At 36.6% G+C, this 23,836-nt stretch overlaps 1 protein-coding gene across 1 annotated transcript in view; it reads left to right on the top strand.

Annotated features, from left to right (window-relative positions):
• Positions 1–23,836, top strand: part of LOC5569524 (ETV5-related protein Ets96B) — a 64,417-nt gene that overhangs the window by 3,032 nt on the left and 37,549 nt on the right. Inside the window, exons 2-3 of the mRNA XM_021848329.1 lie at positions 17,852–18,419; positions 18,485–18,643. Of these exons, the coding sequence (XP_021704021.1) occupies positions 17,852–18,419; positions 18,485–18,643 (727 nt within the window). The remainder of the gene's footprint in view (positions 1–17,851; positions 18,420–18,484; positions 18,644–23,836) is intronic.

The following is a 23,836-nucleotide window of genomic DNA, read 5'->3' as shown; positions in this document are numbered from 1 at the left end:
TTTGCTTTTTCAATGATGGATGATGATTGGAGAAAACATCTAGCAAATGTCATCAATGCAGTTGTGTTTCAAACAACATTCGCATTTGATGTCAAGCAATTACATATGTGATATAGCCCCGAAGTCAAGCTTTTCGACTACTGATCTTGAGGATCAGAGTTTGATTACGGGAGTTCGTTTAGAGTGTTTTTTTTTTCCAATGGACCAAATGACTTGAGGCCAACTTTCATCACGATTCATTGTTGAAAAGTGTATCTTGTGGCTGAGTCTTAATCAATAGAACTCACAAAAATCTCCCACTCATAAGTAAATAAAGAGAAATGCTCAAGTAGTGATTTGCGCCTTTAGTCCTTTTTCTATGCTGCATATAATAAACATTGGTTTCACTCGAAAAAAAGAATCAAACTCTGATCCTCAAGCTCGGTAGTCGAGAAGCTTGACTTCGGGGCTATATCACATATGTAATTGCTTGACATCAAATGCGAATGTTGTTTGAAACACGACTGCGTTGATGACATTTGCTAGATGTTTTCTTCAATCATCATCCGTCATTGAAAAAGCAAAGCTACTATGTTCAATTTTTAAACATGTCAGCAATTGCGCCATTTGGCAGCAGCTCTAAATGCAGGGGAATGAGGAATGTCGTATTTCCGACGATTTTTTACAATTTATCTGTAATTCGGAGACAAAAATGATGTACTACAATAATGTTCAGAAATGACAAAGGAATGATACTACGATTGAACTTTTATGATTAGGCATGAGGTTAAGAATCTCGTAGAACAAAAACTGTAGAGAAATGAATGTTTTACAGGTACTTTAATGAACAGAAATCAATTTTTTGAGGTCAAAACCATCTCTTATCGGCATACAGTGTTCTCAAAAGTTGTAAAGTACTAATTATACGTTCAACCAGTGGTATTTATTTTGATTTTCATTTCTTCAAATTCTCGGTAGAATTTTTTGAATGTAAAAAATAGCCAAAAAACACAATTTCGACTTGAGGCACCTCCTAATCTTCTCCAAATTGGATGAAAATTTGTCTGGTAGTTTGTTTTAGTATTGCAACTAGGACTTGGGGGTGACTGGTTGAATCCCAAAAAATTTTATTTTTGTGAAACTGTCTAATATTTACTTTGTTATATGTTTACAAGACATGTAATCAATCGTTTCAATTTTATTTCTGTTGTACATTTACTTCTTCATAAGAATAAATCATGTTCATTTAGAAAAACTTTAACAATTAGGACCTCAAATTCGAGTGTTATGACACATTGTTTATATTTATATTAACACATTGCTGCATTGTTCATTTATGATTTGTGTAAGAATATGTTAAGACATTTAATAGTTGTTATATTGCTAAACATAAGTATTGTGCTGCTTCTAATTGCCGGACGCTTCGAAAACCGGACACTCGCCTTTTTAACCTTATTTTTTATTAAATTCGATTTTTTTAACTTAGCTATTCTCGCGGATCGCTAGTGTATGCTAAATTCAACATGTTTAGTACTAACAAAGAGAAAAACTCATTCTACTATTATACTATAAATCAAGATGGCCGCCAGATTGTTATACTTTTTGTGATTAAAAATGCAAAATTTTCAAACTTTGTCAAAAATAATCCAAGGGTGCTACAAATCATTTGACAACCGCCTCTTTTTACACTTTTATTGCCTTTCAAGACCCATATAGATGCGTCTCTGATCCATCCAAAAAAAAATATTTCATCAAACAGTGTTATAACGTATTTTACGTGGTGAATTGAAAAAAGTTGACAAAATAAATTTTTTTCGGTAATTTAAGGCCGGTGTCCGGAATTCAAAGCGTTCGTGCAATTCGAACCACCACGGAAAATTTGTAGAATAATCTATTAGTTTTCTAATAAACTCCAAATATTATAATTGTGATTCTTTCTTTATATGGCCATTGGCCACTGTTTGATGAATAGATTTAAATTTAAATAGAAAATAATGACGAAGATCCAACCCAAATTAAAGTACTTTGTTGATCATATTCACTGAAATCTGTCCAAAAACAATGGATGATTTAAAAACAAACAATCCTCATATGTAATGAAAATACTGTTGCTCAGTAATTAATGTCTATTTTTTTTACACGAAAACATTACATTTACAAACATAAACCTTAACTTAAATGGCTCATTCGGTGACAATTAGCACCATCACAGAGCCGTACTTCATATGATATTACTTTATAGGTAAAAAGAAAGGAATTTACTAAAAGAGAGTGGAATATTGTAATGAATTATAGCTACTTTGATTGTTTGATCAAAATAAAAATCATATGGCTGAGGATCAAATCTTCTGCTCGATGGTTTGAAGAAACTTGTTCACATATTTTAAAAACGCCAAAACCGGTTTTGGTTCCAGATTTCGAACCATCCGAATAGAATACTTGAGCATTTTTGACGTTTTTCAGCTTGATTCGTAGCGCAGAAGCTGCGATTTAGGCATCAACCAATCGGGGATATCACTTATTACCGCATGTATAGATGTATCAACGTTTAAAGGGAAAGTATGAATTTCAATCGCGTAGTTAAAGTACTTATGCGAAGGTATTTTGTCCAGGGCCATAGTAAAGACATATCTAGGGGAAGGGGTGGTAAAATGAACACCTTAAGGATATCATCCTGTTTCTGATAGAAAAATGAAGAAATTGTATAATTCTATCGCACAACATCAAAACTAGGGATGTTATCTATAGCAGCAACACGAATCCAGACTGAAATAGTAAAGTTTTCACATATATTTATCGGTAGCAAAAAACATGCAAATGTTCATTTTACCTGCACTATGTGGGTAAAATGAACAGCTGTTGGTGGTAAAATGAACATCATGCAAAAAACGTGAGCAAAACAAATATTTTTGAAAATTTTCATTGCATTCCCGAAAATATATCCATTAATGATTGTAACCCATTCAAAGAGAAATCTAAAGGTATCAGATTTTGCATCATACCATAACGATATTGACCTCACTGAAAAACCTCAAGACTCCCGAGCTAAAACTTACGTCAGTTCTAATTTTCAAACGTGGTTTTCTAAAATCTTAGTTTTCGTTGACATTTTCAATTCAATAACCTCCGTATCAACCCGAACACTTCGAATTATGCTCTAAATCATCCGTGCGTGATAAAAATTCAATCAAATTTGTTTTTGCCGGTAAAAGGCACGGTGTTCATTTTACCACCCCTGTTCATTTTTCCACCACTTCCCCTATATGATGCGAGCATTTTGCTTGAATGGTTTGTTTCAAACAATTTATCAAGAATACGTTCAACGTCATTTTTACATTCGAAACTTTGGATCACAAACCGACAGCCTAATTCAAAAAATCTAAGCGGAGGAGTTCCGGCTAGAACTGCTAATGACTGGACGTGAGTAGATTGCATCAAGCCTAAGGAAATTCTGATACAGCGGTTCTGGAGTCTACACAACTTCAACATGTGAGTCTTTGCAGCTTGGCCAAAAACAAAAATACCTTACTCTAATACGGATAGTATTGTAGCCTTGTAAAGTGTCAATAGAAGTTTAGGATGAGCACCCCACCAAGTTCCTGTTATGGTTCTTAGGAAATTAACCCTTTTTTGACATTGTTTCACTACGTAATTGATGTGCAACTTCCAGGTCAGTTCCAGGATCAAACCAAACGCCGAGATATTTAGATTCAAACACTAGCTTCACTTCTGTGTCGTACAGCAAAATTTTCAAGCTTGGTGGGGAACGTTTTTTTGTTTGAAAATGAGAAACCGTGCGAGTCACCCCGGATGACTAGATTAACAATAGTTTGCTGAAGTGAGGATTGCATGACTACCTTATCCTTCCTAGCTACCCAAATGCCTCGAGCAAATCTACTATAAGTTTTATTGAGGTTTCTATTGTCTTGAGTCTTATCAGTCAATTCAGCAACTTTGCACGAGAATATTTGCCAATCGACGAGTTTTGTCAAATCATACAATGAAGACAATGAAGTTCCTGTAGAACCTGCCCAGATTTACAGTATTTAATCACGATAGGTAGATGATCACTACCGAACGGATCATTTACAACTTCCCACGTGCAATTTACACTGTTCGAACGAAACGTGTAAATTTCTGAGACATATAATGCACATAACTGGAGCGTGAAATATCATGGATATTTACATGGTATGTTATGCAAAATTCAGTTATATGTCATGTAATGCAGCAGGATCCTGTGGATTATATGACATATAACACATTCTTACATGATTTCAGACTTAAATTTATATGACGACATGTTTACATCGCATGAATGAAGTTTGCATGACGTGTAATCTTCATTATTTTTAACTGTGTAGAGCAATTGATGATGAACATAATGAAAGATCCAAACATGATGGATTATTTGATTGAAGATTTATACGAGTACTAGTGCCATAATTCAAAATGCTGAAACGAAATTATGTCCAAAAAAATCTTTGATCTACCATCATCTGTCAATGATCCTAATGAAACTCCATGGGCGTTGAAATCGCAGAGGATTATGCAGGGGGTCGGTACAGAATTGATAATTTGTCTCAGTGATTCTGCACTGAAACTGCAGTTGGGAGAAATATAGAGAGACAGAATGGAGGATGTAAAAGCTTTAATTTTGATTGAGCAAGCAACGACTTCGATTGGACAAGACTTGGTAACTGGGAGATAATGAAATTTAACACCATGGCGAACGCCGATTAAAACTCCGCCGTACGGCTCAGATCGATCTTTACGAAGAATATGATAACCAGGAATGTTGAAGAAATTAGCCTCAGTCAACCATGTCTCACAAATGCAAAATACATCAACTTCGTACTCAGCTAACAAAGAATTTAGTCCAGGTAACCTTCGGATGATACTTCTAGCATTCCACTGGAGAATCGATAACGATCGCTTAGGATTGTTACACTCCATTCCCACCGCGGAAGAATTCGAGGAGTGGCGAGAGGAGGGGCAGAAGAGATTTAAGAGCTTCCCATATCTTCGACAGGGCCACAGATTCCACAAGCTTACACCATGTTGGGTTGACGCCACAATGACACAATGACTTCAACATTACCGAAACAGAGTCGACAACAACATCAGGCTGTTCTATTTTCCTGAAACCTGGGATATCTTTTGTGGGTTGCAGAGGTGAAAAATGTTTTGACGACGAAGCGAAGCCTTCCGATTGTACGGACGACGTGGATCTATTATCCGTTGCCACAAAGTTAACCTTACGCTTTCTCGGTGGTCTGTAACTACAGTGTGCTTGAGTTTGGAAGTTAAGGCTGGGCCACAATGGACCGATGCACGTGTTCACTGATTTGACGTTTGAGCGGTGCCAAATTCACTCGTTGCTATGGCCATATAAATATTTAGCACGGCACCGCTCAAACGTCAAATAGTGAACTCGTGCATTGGTCCATGGTGTGAGCGGCAACGCGGCGCGGCAGGTTTTGACAGAAAATGTATGGGTTAACTCTAGGACAGGACGTGACAGCTCAACTAAGACTGCCCCGTTGTTTTTCAATCGATAATCTAGATGATACAAAAGCCAGTGTTACCAGTATCCTTTTTAAGTAAATCTTGTTAACAAATTCAAAAATCAGGGCTGATAATTTGATTGTTTCGCGCACGATTCATTCATCTAATGCAATAGAGGATGCTATATTTATCCAAACTCATGCTAAAATACAAAACCGGCGATATTTTTAGAGATAATTGACACCAATTGTATTGTATTGATCTCAATTAGGTATTTTTTATTTATTTTAGCATTGTAGAGACACATGCTTTGAACATAACATAGAATATAAATTGATTTAAAACAAAAAAGATTCAATGAAAAATTTCCAAACTTTTTATAAAAACTGTAATTTACGAACTAGCAACACGGCCTGGTCTAGCAACAACGTGCCCTGTTGAAATCCAACACAACGATGTGAAAGTAGGCATTTGCCAAAACGACCAATGGGAAGTGGTCTTTTTTGACAGGCAATTGGTTTCATTTTTGTACTTTGAACTGTCACGTCTTGTCTTAGGGTTAACTGTCAAATTTTGCCGTGCCGCGTTGCCGCTCACATCATTGTAGCTCAGCCTTTATTCTCAATTGAATCTGACGCAGACTCATTTCCGAGCGGGGTGAACATATTTGACGTAGGGAATGGTAAGGGTATGCGTTATGAGTATTTTCCATGGCGATAAGAACGAAATGATATGCGGAATTTTCAACACTGGCCGTAGCGAAACGAAACGAATAATTGATATATTCCGTTCAAACCGATACAAAATTAAAATCCTCACGAAATGTTTCGAAACGAAACGAACTTTTTCCGAATATTCCGCGAAAGTTTTTAGCATAGTGATAATTTTGGGATACATGCACGTACGGCGACTTCTTAAATTTTAAACAGCCTAAATAAAATTTGTCAGGTAAGAAAGAGGGGTCTTCGTATGGCCCAGCGGGCTTAAAATTTTTAAATATATTACTTGCATCTTTCTACTAAACTTCAATCAACATGGGTGACAATGTTCCTCCTGCAATAAACACCCTGTTCGCTTTTCTATCAATTTCAATGTAATTTTGTTGCGCCTAGGTCCTGACGTTGCACACTTTTTAAAAATTTTGTAGAAATAGTGAGTGTTCTTAATTCAATTTTACTTTCATAGAAAAACTAATAAGATTCACAAGTAACTATGAAAAAATCAAACGAGGAAAATATTACATCATGATATTTACTGCTTCAGTCAAACGCGCCATGTTGCGTAAACGGTATTCAGCCAAACCATGCTGAGGATGACAGCGGATCTTCTCGTGTTGGAAATTTTTCTGGCTTTCAAGGTCAAACCTACATGTCTTATGTTTTGTTTGATAAAAGCTCAAGGGGATGAAAGCGCTGTATTAAAATGTTCCAACTATGGAGTAGTCACAAACATTTTAAACAATCTCAAAAATATTAAGTTGAGCCCACAAGCAATTATTTTTTTACACATGAGTTCTCATATATAACTAGTTAGGGTCGATGTACCAATAGCCGCACGGCTAAGAACAAAAATTCGTATAAAATCGAAAAATAATGCTAGCGTCATTATTTTTACATCATCTGATAGCTTTTTATCTTGGTTTTGTGGGAAAAATATAAAACATACGAAAACTCAAATGTTTGTATTTATTATCGCGTGTGCCACTATAGGAATACATATGCCTATAGTAGCACTATTTCTAATTTCTGTTCCTATAGTAGCACTAGCATCACGGCGTCGGCAAAATACTTATCAAAACCGTATTTTTACAAAACTTTTATATTTTTCCTACAAAGTGTGGATCTTAAGCTTTCGTTTGATGTAAAAAAAGATTTAATTCAATCAATTATTTCGCATAATAAAAAATAGTTTCTCTCAGTAGTGCTACTATAGGAACAATAGGTTTACTATAGGCGCAAGGGAGCTCAAATTTTAAGCAAAAATTATTTTTCGATCATTTTTTGAGCAAAATCAAGATGTAAATCAATGGTACTTAGATAAATAGGTCCTGACATTCATGTCAAAAAATGTTTTGAAAAGATTTATAGCAAAACGGCCGTGAAAAGTCACTAGTGCGACTATAGGGGACTGTCCACTAAGGGAACACCGACCCTATGTCAATTACTGCCAAAGAACATGAATAATTGATTTTTGTTTGAGCCCATGAGAATACTAAGATGAGAAGCAGGCTCTGTCCCAGTTGAAACATAACCCCAGAAAAAAGAAGAATGAAGGAATTAGCGAAATGAGTGCTGTAGTATTTGATGAAGTACAGTTAACTCTCCCTTACTCGATATTCCGTATCTCGATATCGAGTTAGAGAACCATAGTAAAAGTTGGTTTTCATGGCTAACTCGATGGTCCCTTGGAACGCAGTTGCACTGCTTTTGTGTTCTGTAACCCATACAATTATACTGGAGAAATCAATTGATATAAATTTGGAAGAACTGCAAAGGTAACAAATTCCAAGAGATATTGCTAAATATTGCTAACTTACCAAGAATATCCTGGTCGTGTTCCTAATAAATTTTCTGCAGAAATCCCTGGAGAAACTGTGAATTAATTCTTGAAGGAATCATTCTACAAATTAAGTTACCGTGGTGTAAGTAGATATTGGGGTTTTGAGGAGTTTAGAATTTATTCCATTTCCAGATTCTTGGTTTAAAACTGACTACAAAATCAAATTTTAATTGTGGAATTTACGGCTACGCAATCTTGGAATTATTAAAGCGAGTTTTAATTTAACCCATAGTTGACATACGAGTATTTTGTCTTCCTTGGGGGAACTGCAATTTATTTAATTGTTGATAGTGTTTTACAAGTGTGTCTTATTTAACTTACATCAATTTGTCGTTTTTTGTCTAGTGTTTAATCTAACATTAACTGTCCTTTGTTTGAATTTTCGTTGGTACCGTAAACTTGGATGAAATTGATCAGTAGGGTGAATAAATGGACGTAATATTTCTTACATATTGTCAAATTATGTGTGAGGATTTTTTTTGTTTCAAAGAATGTTTATTTATATTAAAATAATGTGAAATTCCAGAATCATGCTTAGTGTGGTGTTGATAGACATCCATAAACTTATAGCTGTAAACAAGGATTTGGCCATGATGTCAGCCTGAAAGTTTGTGAGAATGCCTTAAATATATCCCCATAAAATATTTTACAATCAAAACTCGTATTGATTTGCTCGTTTTGTTGCAATAATTGAATTTCTGTTCAATAATTCAATCTTCCGAAAATAGACTACGAAAGGACCCTTCGCACCTACCGGATATACCCGGATTCTGGGGGGTCTTGACTGAGGTTCAGATTTTTCCGTGCTATCATCTTTCCCACCTTCGCCCATTGCAATAATAGACGAGCGGAATTTAGCGATAAATTCTAATAAAAAGCCTCCCTGTTGTCTCGCCAAAGCAACTATGGATCGAACAATACTTAGCTTAAAATCGATGCAACTCCAACAATGATCTGCTAACAATAGAACAGCTACACACTATTGATCACGGGAGAGATGGAAAACACGTCTGCCTGTAACAACTGATGAACGAAAATAGTTAATGTCTAGTTTCATATTGAATTTCTGAATTTCAATGTTTTTTTATCTTTATTAACGAGATTTTTTGCCCTGGGTTAGTTCATCTCGGGAGCTAAGGCTTTACTTCCCATCCGCAGGAAGTCGTCACTATAGCTGTTTCGTCATGGGATGGAACTCAATCCCGGGCCTTCGGCGTGAGAGCCGTATGTTCTAACCGCTACACCAGGCCCGTCCACATTTCTATAATTCGTTTCAGCCATATTGCCCCCCGACCATACGGATGAAACAATATTATAACATGTGTTCCTCTGATATGATTTTTTATTACTAGTTCTTATAAAACAAGTTTCGTTAAGGTGAAGATGTGATGGTCGAAGCCAAACCTCAAATTTTTAAGAGCACAAATCTAAAGAACCCGATAGCGGTTTAAACTGAAAACTTAATCGATTGGTCACTCACTGGTGGTGACCAATCGATTAAGTTTTCAGCTTGAACGGCTGTTTAGTTCTCTAGAAGTGGGCTCTAAAAAATTTTAGGTTTAGCTTCGATGCATCTTCACATTAATAACAAAAATCCTAACAAAATTTGCACAAAATAAAATTTAAAAAATAAATGCAAATCCTATTATAATTGTAACACAATTAATGCTGAATGTGTTTCAAGAATGCTATAAAATAACTAAATAATTGAAAATTATGTGACTGCAATCTTTCTTAGCCTAGTGGTTGAAGTTCGCGGATACAAAGCAAAGTTTATATGCAACACCAGATGAACGATCTATCGAGTATAGCCACATAATCTATTTTGAAGAATTCTGTTTTATTTTGAATTCTACAGTGAAATTTCGTGACATCATTTCATATTTATTTATTAGACAGTTTCACAAAAATCAAAATTTCTGGGATTCAACCAGTCACCTCCAAGTCCTAGTTGCAATACTAAAACAAACTACCAGACAAATTTTCATCCAATTTGGAAAAGATTAGGAGGTGCCTCAAGTCGAAATTGTGTTTTTTTGGCTATTTTTTACATTCAAAAAATTCTACCGAGAATTTGGAAAAATGAAAATCAAAATAAATACCACTGGTTGAACGTATTATTAGTACTTTACAACTTTTGAGAACACTGTATGCCGATAAGAGATGGTTTTGACCTCATAAAATTGATTTCTGTTCATTAAAGTACCTGTAAAACATACATTTCTCTACAGTTTTTGTTCTACGAGATTCTACGAGAACCTCATGCCTAATCGTAAAAGTTCAATCGTAGTATCATTCCTTTGTCATTTCTGAACATTATTGTAGTACATCATTTTTGTCTCCGAATTACAGATAAATTGTAAAAAATCGTCGGAAATACGACATTCCTCATTCCCCTGCATATAGAGCTGCTGCTAAATGGCGCAATTGCTGACATGTTACAAAATTGAATATAGTAGTTTTGCTTTTTCAATGATGGATGATGATTGAAGAAAACATCTAGCAAATGTCATCAAGGCAGTCGTGTTTCAAACAACATTCGCATTTGATGCCAAGCATTTACATAATATTTATATATATATATATATATATATATATATATATATATATATATATATATATATATATATATATATATATATATATATATATATATATATATATATATATATATATATATATATATATATATATATATATATCAACTCAAGTCAACCGTTGAGTTTTATTTCAGTGTTTTTCAATGTCAGCAAATGCGAATTGAACCCTTTACGATTTATTAAGCATGAACTCCAATTTTATTTTTTCTTGCTAACTAAAATGATAAGCAACTGAGTAATTCTCGCTGAGACCGGCCCACTATTTACACTTGGTCTATTGAAATGCAAATTATTATTTGCTCATTCGACGGCTCCTGTCGATTAAGTAAAGAAACTGCATTCAGTTGGTCAAATTGTTGGACCCCTCGGTAGTTATAATTGAAACAGTTTTTAAGGACCCCTCTATTTTTGCCAATTCATGCCTCACTTAAACTGACATAACTCGAAAATTTCTTCAACAACTCCTTCACAATAACATGGTTTTAGAAAGAGAAAACATAGGAGCTTCATTTGGAATAATAAAAATATTTTGTGGCCATATTTAATTTGGCTGCCATATTGGATTTAATCGGAAAAATTTAGTTTTAATCTTGTTCGCAACAACCGATTTTAAACATTTTTCACTGTTAATCACTGGAAAGCTGAGCTAGTTTTACTCGAAATATGAAAAAATCAGAGGTGTTTGTTTTTTTGATCAAAAGTTATGTGCGATTTTGAAGACCATTTCTTATCGCGCTGGTGTAATTTGCGGTCATATAACAACGGTGCAGTAGCGATCTACGCTTGCTGTGATTTATTTGAAATGTTAAAAATTATCTCTACAATGCTTAAGGTGATTATAAAACGAAGCCAAACTTTGAATTTTTCAAATGCACAAGACGAGAGAATCTGACAACAGTTCGTGTTGAAAACCAATCAAATTGCTTGCTTGCTGGTGGTGACCAATGGGATAGATTTTCAACGCGGAACGCTGTTTGGTTCAAGTCTTGTGCTCTTGAAAATTCGAGGTATGGCTTCGTTATATAATCACCTTAACATGAGATATCACATGCATTGATGATAAAAGAAGGGGTACAAAGAGAGGGTAGGTGTTAATATAGAATAACCAAGCAAGTTTCCATAGGCGGGAATTTCCTACATGATCATTTGTTAACTATGCAATGTGAAAACTAGATGAGTCTAGTACACGATACTGAAGACGGCCTTACAATTGAGGTCAAAATTCACGTATCTGCCAAAGGATACATAGTGGAAAAAAATGGAATAGTACTACATTCAGTTTTTCATTTATTTATAGGTGTTCCACTAACAGCTTGAAAATTTATTATCATGCAAAAACTATTTAAAAGCTTCGGTAGACCTCTTGAGAGCACAAATTTAACGACTACAAGATTTAAAAGTTACGGTGCATCATGCTAAGAAATCGCACGGCATAGCATTTAACGAACAGCAGAGTCAATCCCACAGAGGAAATAACTGTGCACTCACCTCCGGCGGAAATTATATTCAAGTTTAGTTACACTTCAATTCTGATATTGACGACAGTTTATCCGTTAAGCAAAGTGTGATCGATAACTGCCGCCGATTGTTTCCTATCTCACCTTCCACGTGGCAGCGACAACTTTTTCCCTATACATCAATATTAAAGGTGACACGAATGAAGACATCATTTTCCCAATGGCTTTGACACTTCAAACGGAGCATCATCGGGTCAATTATCTAATGAATTTGTGTCAACCCTGGCGGTGAGCAGCATAAAGGACATAAAACAGGGCCTCACATATTGTTTTACACATTGTCATGTTTGTCATTCCATCGAGGAGGGCAGCACAAAACACACAAGGACACCTTACCTAGAGCTGCTCATCAGCGCCCGCCTACTGTGGCCAATTTTGTTTATCGGAACAATTACGGGTTTTTTTGGTACGGTGGGGAAGTGAGACGACAAAGTAGGCCGGAGGAAGAAATGCATTGTGCGTAGGTGTGAACATGACTTCCTTTGTCCTTTCCTTTTGGGGTTCACACTTGAGGTGGTGTTTCTTTCAATAGCCCCCCTACTGATCTTAAGGTACTGCCCGAAGGAAAGTTAGAATGAATAGACACAACCGAGTGTGAGTATAACCCAAGGGGCTCGCTTGATTTGCGGTTGATGATTGAGGCTTTTGTTGTATCGCAAATCCCATTAGGTAATAAAACATCCATTACCTGCTTTGAGAGTAATATTTGATAATTGACATATGATTGTAACTGATTTAAGGGGGAGGGAGCTAGGAATCCAAGTTTAATATTAGACTTTTCATTCGTATTCCACACGTTATTTTTAATATATTGCTGAGAAGGTTTTTGAACAATTAATCACAAGCCCGACAAACTTCAAATTAGAATTAGAATGACTTTGCAATATTTAGAGCAATACGTTCTTCTGTAATTTGATATAAAAGTATCAAGTTTGTAGCATATTATTTTTAGGACTTACTGTTTTTAAAACATTTTGCAATTACTCAAAGCTTTGTATTTGAAACGTTTTTAATTTTGTGTTGTATTAAATGTGCGCACAAACCAATCGGAGCACTAGAAGCCGGGCCTCTAAACTTGACCATTTTGTATGGAAAACTATCAATGCCTACTTTATTGTGTACAGTACTGTACTTATAGATATCAGCCAGTATACTGATAGTAGATTGATTAAAATTTTATTTCATTTAAAACGATAAAAAACATGAAAATAAAAATAAAGTAAAGTACGTTTTTCGATATAAGGTACAGTGGGGGAAGTGTATCAGTGGGGTAAGTGGATCATTTGTCAATATAAAGCATAAATGCTTGAATATGTGTAATGTTTTCGCGCCATTGCTTTGTTTTAGGTTATATTCTTATGCCCACACTGATACTATTGCAAAACTGGTACTACACGTACACTAACACAAGCAAACTTGTTAGCTGCAAAAAGTAATTAATTTCAACATTGTTTTCCATCAATCAAAAATCCATTGTATCTCTGTCTTAAATCGAATTCTATAATTTTTTTCGACACATGGTGAGCACTTCAGTTCTAATTGAATGAATCACAATGAAAAATATGTGATTTTTATAAATAAATACAAATATATTGGACATGGTACACTTACCCCTACTTTTTAATGGGGTGGGGTAAGTGGATCAAGAATTGTTATCATTTATTGGCAGACTGCTTACGAGAATTTTATTAAGCTTAAATATCCGCAAATGTTGTTTTCCTTTATTTTCTTCCATTCCCAGCTTAAATTTGTCAAATTGACCATAGAAAATTTGAATTAATCCACCTAAAAGTTTTTTTAACCTTTCTGGCATAAAAAAAATGTAAAAGAATAATAATATCAAGTACACGAAGCTTTTCGTGTTTTATCTAAGTTGAGTTGTAAAAGAGCAAAATATACTAATTTTCCAATTGAACGCATAGTATCGTACCTTATTTGACCATATAAATTGTTCTAGACAGATGATACACACATGTTCATAAATAAAATAGAAGTACCGTAAAACGGGGTAACTTTAATAGTTTTTTCGAAGAGAACTTGAATATTTATGCATGCTGTTTCAAAGAATTATAATTTATATTTTTAAAACAAGTACTGGTATCCTGGCTATCGATTGCAGTTGATAGATTGCCAAAAGATTTATTTTTAATGGATATATAATTTTTCATATAATCGGAAGTCGGTTTTCTGTTTTGGGGTAACTTTGATAATGGAGTATAAATCGAACAAAATTGAATAAACTACGAACATTTGTAGGGCATTGCATACCCCTGGGCGTTTAACGTTATATGGAAATTTCTGACTTAGATTACAAAAATGGTCCCAGTTTGTGAAAATGCTTTCCGCTAAAAGATTTGAGACCGTATTCAAGTTCTATGATAACCAGGCTGTCAAAGATAAGTTGCCAACTATTCAAAACTACATCAAATAGTGATCATAGAACAGGTTGTTTGTAAGCGTTTCGAAAATGCTAAAATTGTGTTAATTTTTGATATCCGTATAAAAAGCCTCAAATGTTCTCGATTCAAATGGAAATAGCTCTTACATGAAGTGTCATACTTATATTCTTCAGTTTTGCATTTGTTTTGCTTGACCGATTAACAGAAATTATGATATTTCGTTTAGTATGTGGTGGGTTCCGCACTATTAAAGTTACCCGCATTATCAAAGATACCCCGTTTTACGGTATTTCAGTTTGTTATTCCAGAGTAAAAGTAACTAATATTTTTAAACTAAGAGTGTTTTTATAAAATATCGTTAGGAATTATCCAACATTAGCTGTACATAACAATGAAGTTAATTATTGATTTTTCTGTATTCACTTACCACGGTGTCTTTGTGGACTAACTTTATTACAAAAAAATAGGTAAGTCTGAAATTTCGAACTAAAAACAATTAGACTTTGCTCTTTCATTTACGACCAAAATCAAAATAATCGGTCGGGGGGTCCAGAACATTTTTTTTTATTTTGTGTGAAGTATTCATGAATATGTGTTTTTGTACCGATACACATTGCGTTGAACATAGATACGGGACAAACTGCAAGATCAAACCATTTGAACACCTTGGCTTGGAAGGTAAAGTTGTTCTTGCTCTAAAGAGCTGTAATAAGCATATATGACATATGATATACGCATAATTGCAAAACTGTCTCAAACGTCATTTTAGTTATTGTCCACGAAAAACCTTGAAAATCGTACTTAAATTGGCCATAATGATGTAAGAAGTTATTAGGAAATATTTTTAATGGGTGAAGATGCATCGATATCAAACCTCGAATTTTCAAGAGCTTGTTTGTAGATTTGTATCTTGAGAACCTGACAACCTTTTACGTTGAACATTTTATTGATTAGTCGCCACCAGCGAGTGACCAGTGAGTTACCGGTTGTCTGCTTCTCTAGACTTGTGCTTTTGAAAATTCGAGGTTTGGCTTCTATGTATATTCACCCTTCTGATAACCGAGTGTGTAGCTCGTTGTTATTTAGCAGATAAACGGACAAAAATAAAAACTGTCACCGCTGGACACAGAGGAGGATCTTCTCTTCGTCGTAGCATTGTGAAATAAAGTGTAAATCCATTCGTTTGCTCAGTAATAACAAGCTATGGCTTTTAGGACGAGATCATAAATTATGCGAGATTTCTCTTTTTACTCGTAGGGGATGGTACACAAATTATATCACGCTAAATTTCAATTTTTTCGACCCCTCCCCCCCCCTTTGTCACACTTTCTGTATGAGTCCTCCGATAATTTTGTAAGGCTTGTCACGCATTGCTTAACCCCCTCCCCCCTTGGAGCGTGACGTAATTTGTGCATGACCCCTAGATACAAAAGTGACTTATCCGCCTTTCAAACAACACAATTTCAGTTATTATTAACTAGTAGAGGGCTTCGCATGTGATAAACCTTGTTATGAGGCATGTAATATACTTGCCCCATGGTGCTGAAAAATACGCTAATTTGGATGGTATTTGAGAAGTTTCAAATCTTGTATTTTTTATGTTATTTTCTTGATGGCATAGTGCTTATGAAAAGATCAGAAACTAACATCATGAGGCTAAAATGGGTTTGTGATTTTTGTACTTGTTTGCAGTACTGTAACCCCATATTAACCCCTCTACCGGCAGCTTCATTTTTTCAAAATATTCAAATCGCGATAACTTTTTTCTTTCTCAATATTTTTGAAAAAAATTTCCACAACTTCTCAAAAAACTCTCTTATTTTCAGATTCTGTATCGGTTTTGAGCATTGGTCATCTATACTCGGAGATGTTCCAAAATTCTTTGGGGGACCGACGCATAGCCATAACTCTCGTAATTATCTCTAGCTACAGATTATTTCTCATATTCGGTTATTCGCTTTTCAAACCTAAACTTTGATGAAAGTCTATCGTAAAGAAATTAAACAAATCGGTGTAAATGTTTTTGAGCAATGAGCTTTTATGTTTTTGGTACCATTCTAGCCGTAACGAGATCTTGAAAACTTCTTAAAACATCATATTGAAATTTTATATGGGAAGTGTCGGTCCCCCAAGGAACACCGAAATATTTTTAAAACCAGTTGATAAATGGTCAATACCGACATAGATTCCAAAAGTAGAAGAGTTTTTTGAGAAGTTGTGAAAAAATGGTGGAAAAATATAGAGAAACAAAAAAGTAATCGCGATTCAAATATATTTTTGTGCTGAAAAAATGAAGCTGCCGGTAGAGGGGTTAAGCTAAATAATAGCAAACAAACTCATGAATATCTCTTCTGCTATCTGTCGAATTGAATTTCTCTCTTCAGCAAATTTCTTTATTATGGTTTGAAGAATGAGATTTTACAATGGTATAATAAGTTTGTACTTAGATTACAGTACAAGCGAGTTTGGAACATACCTCAAAATTTCTTCATAGTAATTTCCATATAAACCTACATTGTCTTTGGGCCATCTTAAATCACCACCTAGAAAGCTGCAAATTTCACAGAACACTATTTTTATAGTAAGGATAGTAAGGAACATATGTGAGATTGAATTCTCAAACATTTTCTTAATTTTGAACCGCCCTAATGTACATAAGCACATAGATAGGCAAATTCAAACATATGTGGAAGTCTCTCGAAATCAAACAAAAAAAAAATACTCTGGACCCCCCGACCGATTATTTTGATTTTAGCAGCAAATGAACGCGAGAAACCTAGACTTTATTGTGGAGAAGTTTCAGACTTACCTATTTTTTTGTAATAAACTTGTTCTACGAAACACACCGTGTTACCCCACGGTACCTTATCAAATGAAAACACCCGCGCTTTCCCAAACGCAAAAAGTGCGCTATTCCCGCATGTCTTTTTAATCTAAAATCAAATATGCCACTAAATGCTACCATGCAGCGTTAATTACAATATATATTACAAACTCTCGCACAATTACCATGCTACATCAATCGCAAAACAAATACACCAGTTAAAGAAAAACCAACCATGATTAATAGACTTGTTGCTGCATTACCAGTAAATATCAAAAACCAATCTCAAGCTATCATAAACGCTCCCTTTCAACTTAGTTAGAAGACAAGCGTGCAGACAACATACCTGCTCCTTGTAAGGCGCATTCATGTTAAGCAAAAGAAATCGGATTTTGATAAATGATGAACTTGATTGAACTCACGGGTTTTTCCTTTCTTCTTCCCCTGTAAAAATCTGTCTCACAGCAGGAAAGCACGACCGCATCGTCCTTAGTCCTAGACTCCCCGAGCTCGTCGAAATCATCCCCCACGACTGTTGTCCTGGCTGCCAGCGGGGGTGACAATCGAACAAACGGCAGCACGCTGATAGTCGCTGGCAACAGCACTGCCGAAGAGGCCCAAGCAAATGACTTTCTCTCCACCTCGCTGTCGTCTCCAGCATCGGCGGCCTATCTCCTGCAGCATCACCATCACCACCTCCATCATCATCATCCTCATCCACATCACGGTCAACACCAACAACAGCTAATACAGCAACATCAGCAGCAGCAATTGCAGCAACAGCAGGACCTAGTCCACAACCATCTCAGTAGCAATGGTCATCATCACCATGGGAACGGAAATACCAGCGGCAACACTACGGCCAGCACTACCACTAATAGTAAACGAAGTATAGCATCCCCGCCTACTTCGATATCCGGAACGAGCCTCACCACGGCATCCACGACCTCGTCCTCGTCGGCGTCGGCGTCGGTCACTACGCTTTCCCATGTGAATCCTTTTCACCACAGCACTTCCTCGGCGCTGCACAATGGTCAGTAATGCAGTCAGCATTGCCGCTGTCGCCCATTAGCGCTAATCGAATTCTTCTGCCTACAGATTACTATTCCGAGTACCGTCTGGGGACCGAATATCGGCTGAACTCACACCACCCCCATCCCCATCCGCGGGACCTGTGGACGGCTGCAGCGGCCGTCGCTTCACATGATAGCAGCATCCTAGACGAGACCTGTGATAGCTACGGCTTGCGGCATTCAGGTGAGTTCGACTTTATTAAATAAAAAAAATGTAAGAAATAGGGTTGATGTTCCTAATAGTGAAGGTACTAAGCAAGGCTTAACTTCATTTTCATTTCTTTAATACTTAACATTTACCTCCACACAAAAAACTCTGTTAGTGGTTGATTATAGTTTTACGACTTGAACGCATTCTTCAAATCAAGGAGGCTTCCAACTTTACATTTACTGTAAATTTTACTAAGCAGGAATTCTACAAGTTCGACTGTTGCTGTTGTTGTACTGCAGCCTTCTCAAAACCCGTACTGATATCAATATAAAACAATATGATTTATAGAGTTGACAAATTGTTTCACCAATAATTTCTCGAAAATTTTACTAGAAATGGAAGTAGGTCGAAAATTACTTGGGTCAGACGCAATGCCAGATATGTGAACAGAACAGGTATTACCTTTGAAGTTTAGGCAATCGCGGAGTACTCTTTGTTGTAATACCAACAATTATATACGCAAATGTAGTGGCATAGCTCTTCAAGAAATATACTGAAAAGTTGTCTGGACAACAGCTTTGCTTCGTATGGAGTGCTTTTATTATGCCAACTACTTCATTTATATTCGTTGGATTTTAGTATTTTTGAAGCAAGATTTGTGCCGATTCGAACAAAAAAAAACTGTTGAATACATCACCGACTTCTGAGATGTTGGATGTTTTACGTCCATCAATTGTATACTCAACGCGAGTTTCTGCCTTGTTGCGTGTAATAATTTTGTTTAAATTTTTCCACAATTTGACATGGCAAGTATTTTATAATAAACTAGTGATCCCGGCAAAATTCGTCTTGCTATCAAGTAGGCTGTTGTAATACGTCATGTAATCCCCCATATAAAATGATACATAAGTCTGCACCCGTTTTCCCAATTATTCCGTAGACTTTCCCGAACTTATTCCTCGCACTTAATTTTTATTCATATAGATAGACATATATAGAAAGATAGATAGATTCTCATAAAATTTGTTTTTGCATTATCAGATTGTTTACAAACATAATTGAACATATTTTTTAAGGTATTCCATATGACGATCACTTTTAAAAAAATGTACCCTCTTTACGCTTGAGTTCTATCCAGGGTTGGGAAAAATCTTGAAATTCACTCGACAGCAGCCAAGCAAAGCTAATCACAGTCAGCGAAGCCAGTGAAACTCACGTCCACCGCTGCTGTAGGCGAAAAGCCTTGAAAATAGCAAAATACCCGTTGCTAAGGGCAACCCAAATTACTGTCCCGCTGCATTTCCCGCATTTAGAGCCTTCAGTGACACTACTGATTTAGAAAATGCATGCACCCAACATAGGCTACTTGATGAGATTCACGTTTGTGAACTACTGTACTGGGAAAGCCACGTGATTTTCGCGAAATTCAAGCCTACTACTATTACCATTCACAGCACTGGTTTTATCCATTACTATACATAATGGTTTAGCCAAGGTTAAACATTGTTCTATTTTACTATTGTATATATTTGTAATAGTAGTGATAGAATCGTTAACATTATCACTACAAACAAAATGATTCTACTCCATTACCCCGAATGCCATTAATCCGGATGCTATTACCCCTTATTCCAATATCATGAGGAAATGTCATCAAAGTCATTATATCAAGATAATTGTAAGTTCGGGGGAATAGCATTCGGGGTGATGGGATTCGGGGTAATGGTACATCCGGGGTTAATGGATTGCTACATACAAGGTGATCCAAGATATTGTTTCTTATTGGACGGGTTACATCGGTATTTGAACAGCTATAATTGTATGATTCTAAGAGATTTCTGTAAGACATTGTTGCCGTGGTGAATTAAAATCCAAACAGTATCAATATCCGGAAACTCCAATGAAATTCATCATTTAAAGGTCGCAATAAAAGCTTATAACTTTGGTTTTTATTCATTAAGTTTAACTTTAACATTGCTGATCAGTCGCTCTTCAACTCTCGATCGAATCGGTTGTGTTTAGCCTTTATTCTGCTTTCGAACTCCGTGCGGTGTTATTGTGTGAAGGTCAATTCGAGGGACTCATTTCAAAGCTAAGTATCTATTGTGCTTTCTATTGTCGTGGGAACGCATTGTTTCGCAACCCATTACTGGTTGCACGAGATTGGTCTCGGTAGCAAAATATGGTTGGCAATGAGGGGTCTTCCTCTCAGATGCCACCAATCATCGAAGAAATTTCTTCCGATCATCCATCAGTAGCCGATCCTCAACTGATTGGCACAGACCCTCAGCCTACTGTTTCCCGCCATCGTTGCTATCCGGCATCAGCAAATGGTCCATATGAAGTGTTCCTCCGGCAAAAAGATAAACCGCTTAACGTGTTGTTGATTTCTGCAGAGCTTTACAGTAATTTCAAGACTGTAAAGGAAGTCCGAAAGATTGGTTTCAGCAAGGTCCGCGTTGTGCTGACCAATCGTGAAGAAGCAAATAATGTTGCTCTTAATGAACGTTTGTCTCGCCTCTATCGAGTATATGTTCCATGCAATTTAGTGGAGATCGATGGCGTGATTCAGCAGGCTGATATGGATCTGTCGTACCTTAAGGATGAAGGTGTTGGCAAATTCAAAGAACCTCGTATCCCTTCGGTTCCAGTTTTGGAATGCAATCAGCTAGCCATTGCATCTGATGATGAAAATGGAAAATCTTTCAAGTCCTCCTATTCTATCCGGGTGACGTTCGAAGGAACAATCTTGCCGGACTTTCTCGAAATCAGAAATGTCTTGATCCCCGTTCGAATCTATTCTCCGAAGCCTATGCTTTGCAACAAATGCAAACGGTATGGCCACACGGAACCACTCTGTGCGAACAAAGCACGTTGTGGGAAATGTGGAAAATCTCATCACGATGCCACATGTCCAATCCAAGGAAACATCTGCCTCCATTGTAAAAAGAGCCATGAATCGCACCGCGATTGCTCTGCTTACAAAAAGCGTGCCCAATTTGCCACAGCACGAATCTGGCAAAAATCCAAACTCAGTTATGCTGAAACAGTCGGTAATTTGCCTAACTCCGACTTCTGTCATGAAAACCCGTATGCGTCGCTTAGTGAACTGTCAGACATTGATGAAAATGAGTTAGTATGTAGCCGTTCGGAATCCTTGAAACGCAAAAAGTTAACCCGAGCAAAAAAATCAAAGAGAACCAAATCCTCCGATCATCAGCCAGATTCCATTCTGTCGTCTCAAAATATAATGAATGTTCCAACTAGCAAATCTTCCAATCATCAACCATGTGTTGCACCGTTGGCTTCGCGACAACATCAATCCGTTAGCTCGCACCCACCGTTTCTTGATTTTCCATCCACCTCTCGTCTGTCACAACCCTCCCAGAAACCTCCTGAGTTTCAAAACAAAGAATCCGATTTTCCAAACCTCCCTGGAGTGGCCAGCTCCACAGAAAACTCCTCTACAGCTGTAGGTTTAACAGTTACCCACATAGTTAAGCTATTTTCGGAGATATTCCAGCTAACTCCGGCTTGGACAGAGATCCTCCTGAAACTGACACCCATATTGAACATCCTTCTGAAAAAACTGATTTCATCATGGCCACTCCTTGGACTGTTAGTATCTATCGACGGCTAACTCACTTCTAAACCAGAAGTTTTCCGTATTCCAGTGGAATTGCAGAAGTATTCTGCCAAAAATAGCAAATCTAAGGTGCTTCTTACTTAAGCTAAATGTTGATTGTTTCGCGCTCTCGGAAACATTTCTTACTCCGGATTTGAATTTTTATCTACAGAACTACAATATTCTTCGGAATGATCGAGATATCCGTGCAGGGGGTGTTATGTTGGGTATAAAGAACTGTTATTCATTTCGTCGTATAGATCTACCAAACGTTAATCCAATCGAAGTGGTTGCGGCTGAAATTGAAATTGACAATATGGTGTTTTCAATCGCTTCCCTGTATATTCCTCCATCAGCTAGATTGATACCTAGTGTCTTAAGAACGTTAGTCAGCAAACTTTCTCATCCTGTATTTCTACTCGGAGATTTTAACTCCCATGGTTGTGCGTGGGGGGAAGATAAAGATGACAGTAGAGCTAATATGATCTACGACATATTAGACGAATTTCGCCTATCAGTGTTAAACACAGGGAAAGTAACTCGGATAGCCTGTCCTCCATCTTGTAACAGTAGAGTCGACCTTTCACTGTGCTCATCGAATTTATCTTTAAGTTGTGTCTGGGATGTTGTTGATGACCCTGCTGGTAGCGACCATCTGCCGATCCACATATCATTTTGTACAAACTCTAAAAGGGAACTAGTGGTTCCCTATGACCTGACAAAACATATTGATTGGTCCAAATACTCCTCGACAATTTTAACAGAAATTGGAAACGTTTCAGTACAGGAACCGGATTTGCACGGATTCCTAACAAACTTGATTTTGATGGCAGCCGAAAACTCGCAAACTAAGCCAATCCGTTCGTCACTTTCCAAAACTAAGGCTCCCACAATTTGGTGGGACCAAGAGTGTACTGATATTGTCAAGCAGAGGTCAGATGCCTTCAAAATGTTCCGAAAGTTTGGATTGATGCAAGATTTCTTGAATTATAAAAAGTTAGAGGCCAAAAGTAAAATGATTTTCAAAAATAAGAAACGTAATTTTTGGAAGCAGTTCGTAGAATCTCTGACCAAAGATACCGCCATGCCTATTTTATGGCAAACAGCGCGTAGGCTGAGGAACTTTAATCCAAGTCCTTCGGATATTCGAGAATTTGATTTGAGTTGGATCGATCGGTTTGCTGAAAACGTTAGCCCTTGTTTTGTGTCTACTCAACCGCCGTTATTCATTGAAAATGATACGGTTTCAATGGATCTAGTAGAGGATTTTAGCTTCACAGATTTAAAAAACGCTCACGTATCGTGTAATAATTCTTCACCTGGCATGGATGGAATCAAATTCTCTCTATTGAAAAATCTACCTACTCCTGCTAAAGAGCTCCTTCTTCGTTCATACAACTGGATCTTCAAAAACAAATCCATTCCAGTAGCCTGGAGGAATATTAAGGTTGTTGCTATACTCAAAGCTGGTAAAGACCCCGGTATATCACAGTAGTATCGTCCAATAGGTTTGCTATCCTGCACTCGTAAAATTCTCGAAAAAATGATCCTCGTTAGACTAGAAGTTTGGGCTGAAAAAAATCAACTACTTTCTCCGACGC

Source organism: Aedes aegypti, chromosome 2 (assembly GCF_002204515.2).
Source record: "Aedes aegypti strain LVP_AGWG chromosome 2, AaegL5.0 Primary Assembly, whole genome shotgun sequence".
NCBI lineage: Eukaryota > Metazoa > Arthropoda > Insecta > Diptera > Culicidae > Aedes > Aedes aegypti.
The sequence above is the reverse complement of the archived record's forward strand: the minus strand, read 5'-3'. Positions and strand labels throughout refer to the sequence as shown.